The sequence below is a fragment of the Entamoeba dispar genome, genomic scaffold (assembly GCF_000209125.1).
Source record: "Entamoeba dispar SAW760 scf_1105229460317 genomic scaffold, whole genome shotgun sequence".
Classification (NCBI taxonomy): Eukaryota; Evosea; order Mastigamoebida; family Endamoebidae; genus Entamoeba; species Entamoeba dispar.
In genome coordinates this window covers 4817-6541 of record NW_001854132.1, presented here as the reverse complement: position 1 = coordinate 6541, position 1725 = coordinate 4817, and the positions used below count along the sequence as shown (strand labels likewise).

Sequence of the window (1725 nt, the reverse complement as noted above, 5' to 3'; positions counted from 1 at the left end):
GAGAAAGAAGTAATGATGTTAGATAAATTTCGAAGTGAATATATCATTCATTTTTATGGAGCAGTATTTATTCCTAATAAAATATGTATGATAACAGAATATGCAAAATATGGATCAATACAAGATTTAATTAATAAAAGAACAAACACAGAAATACCAAATAAAATAAGAATTAAATTCATGATAGATGGAGCAAAAGGAATTTCATATCTTCATTCAAATGGAATATTACATCGAGATATTAAACCAGATAATTTTCTTGTTATAACACTTGATGATAATATTGGAGTTAATTGTAAATTAACAGATTTTGGAAGTTCAAGAAACATTAATATGATGATGACAAATATGACATTTACAAAAGGGATAGGATCACCTACTTACATGGCACCAGAAGTATTGAAACGAGAACATTATAAAATGGAATCAGATATATATTCATATTCAATAACAATGCTAGAGATTATTACATGGCAAAATCCATTTCCTAAAGAAATATACAATTTTCCATGGGATATTGCAGATGCAATCACATCAGGTAAACGACCACCAATAATACAAGAAGTTGAAGAAGATATTAAAGAAATTATTGAAAAAACATGGAAACAAGAAGCAAAAGAAAGAATAACAATAAAAGAAGTAGTAAGAATGTTAGAAAGAATTGAAAATAAAGAATGAAAACAACCATAAGAGAAATAGAATTAATATATTTCATTTAATTCTATTAAACAATTTAATTTTATTAACATATTTTATCATTTTATTTTATTACAAATAATGAAATGAACAATAAATAAATTAAAATAGAATACATTCATTCAAAATAACTATACAATAAACAAAATGAAAAATAGAAGAATAAAATATGATAAATAACAAGAATGAATACATAATTATAAATTATATTATAATAAATTTATTTTAATTATATTTGATAGAAATATTAATTGATTTATGAATGAAAGAGATATTAATTAAATGATGTATTTTTTATTTTAATTTTATTATTGATATTGTTTTTATCTTCTTTTCTTTTAATTATAATTTTCATATTTATCATATAATTTAATTAATTTGTGAATTGAAGATACAATATCAGAAACATAACACAAATAATAAAATGAAATTAAACTTCTAATATCATTATTTATCATTATTTCTTTTATTAAAAAAAATAAATTGTTGTTTAATTAATATGATTATTGTTATTCTTCACATCATTGAAATACATTGATGATGTTTAATGATATTTTATAATTCAATGAATTAAATGAAGAAGATTTAAATTGTAGAATATGAAATAAGAATAAAACAAAAGAATAAAATGAATAATAAAAATGATAATAGATTTAATGATATAAATTCATAAATAAATACATCAATACAATGAATATTAATACAATGAATAATGAAGAATAAAATAATTATAATAAAATGAATTATCAAAACAATGAAATGATGAATATATAAATAATTATCATTATTTAATTTATTTATTATTATTTCTTATTTAAATATTCTTTTATTCATATTATTATCATATTTTATTTCTTTATTCTCTCTTTTATTTCTTATTTTATTTATTATTCTTGTTTATTATTTATTTCTTTCATATCTTCTTTTCTTTATTTTTATTTTATTAATTTCATTTTCTTGTTTCATTTGATTTATCATTGTTTATTCTTTTCTTTATTCTATTTATGTTCTTTATTTATTTATCATTAT

General features: G+C 18.2%; 1 protein-coding gene across 1 annotated transcript, besides 10 other annotated features; it reads left to right on the top strand.

The window, feature by feature from the left end:
- Nucleotides 1-15: 15 nt before the first annotated feature.
- On the top strand, nt 16-678 carry EDI_203170 (serine/threonine protein kinase HT1, putative; the record flags this gene model as incomplete). The annotated part of the gene is made up of 1 exon (XM_001737071.1): nt 16-678. One exon carries the CDS (start codon nt 16-18, stop codon nt 676-678), a length of 663 nt encoding a protein of 220 aa, XP_001737123.1.
- Nucleotides 593-705: a microsatellite.
- Nucleotides 706-770: a sequence feature (AT_rich).
- Nucleotides 771-901: a microsatellite.
- Nucleotides 777-873: a microsatellite.
- Nucleotides 902-949: a sequence feature (AT_rich).
- Nucleotides 950-984: 35 nt separating this feature from the next.
- Nucleotides 985-1057: a microsatellite.
- A 53-nt stretch (nt 1058-1110) lies between these two features.
- Nucleotides 1111-1197: a sequence feature (AT_rich).
- A 101-nt stretch (nt 1198-1298) lies between these two features.
- Nucleotides 1299-1474: a microsatellite.
- Nucleotides 1475-1479: 5 nt separating this feature from the next.
- Nucleotides 1480-1538: a sequence feature (AT_rich).
- A 5-nt stretch (nt 1539-1543) lies between these two features.
- Nucleotides 1544-1719: a microsatellite.
- Between the last annotated feature and the right edge of the window lie 6 nt (nt 1720-1725).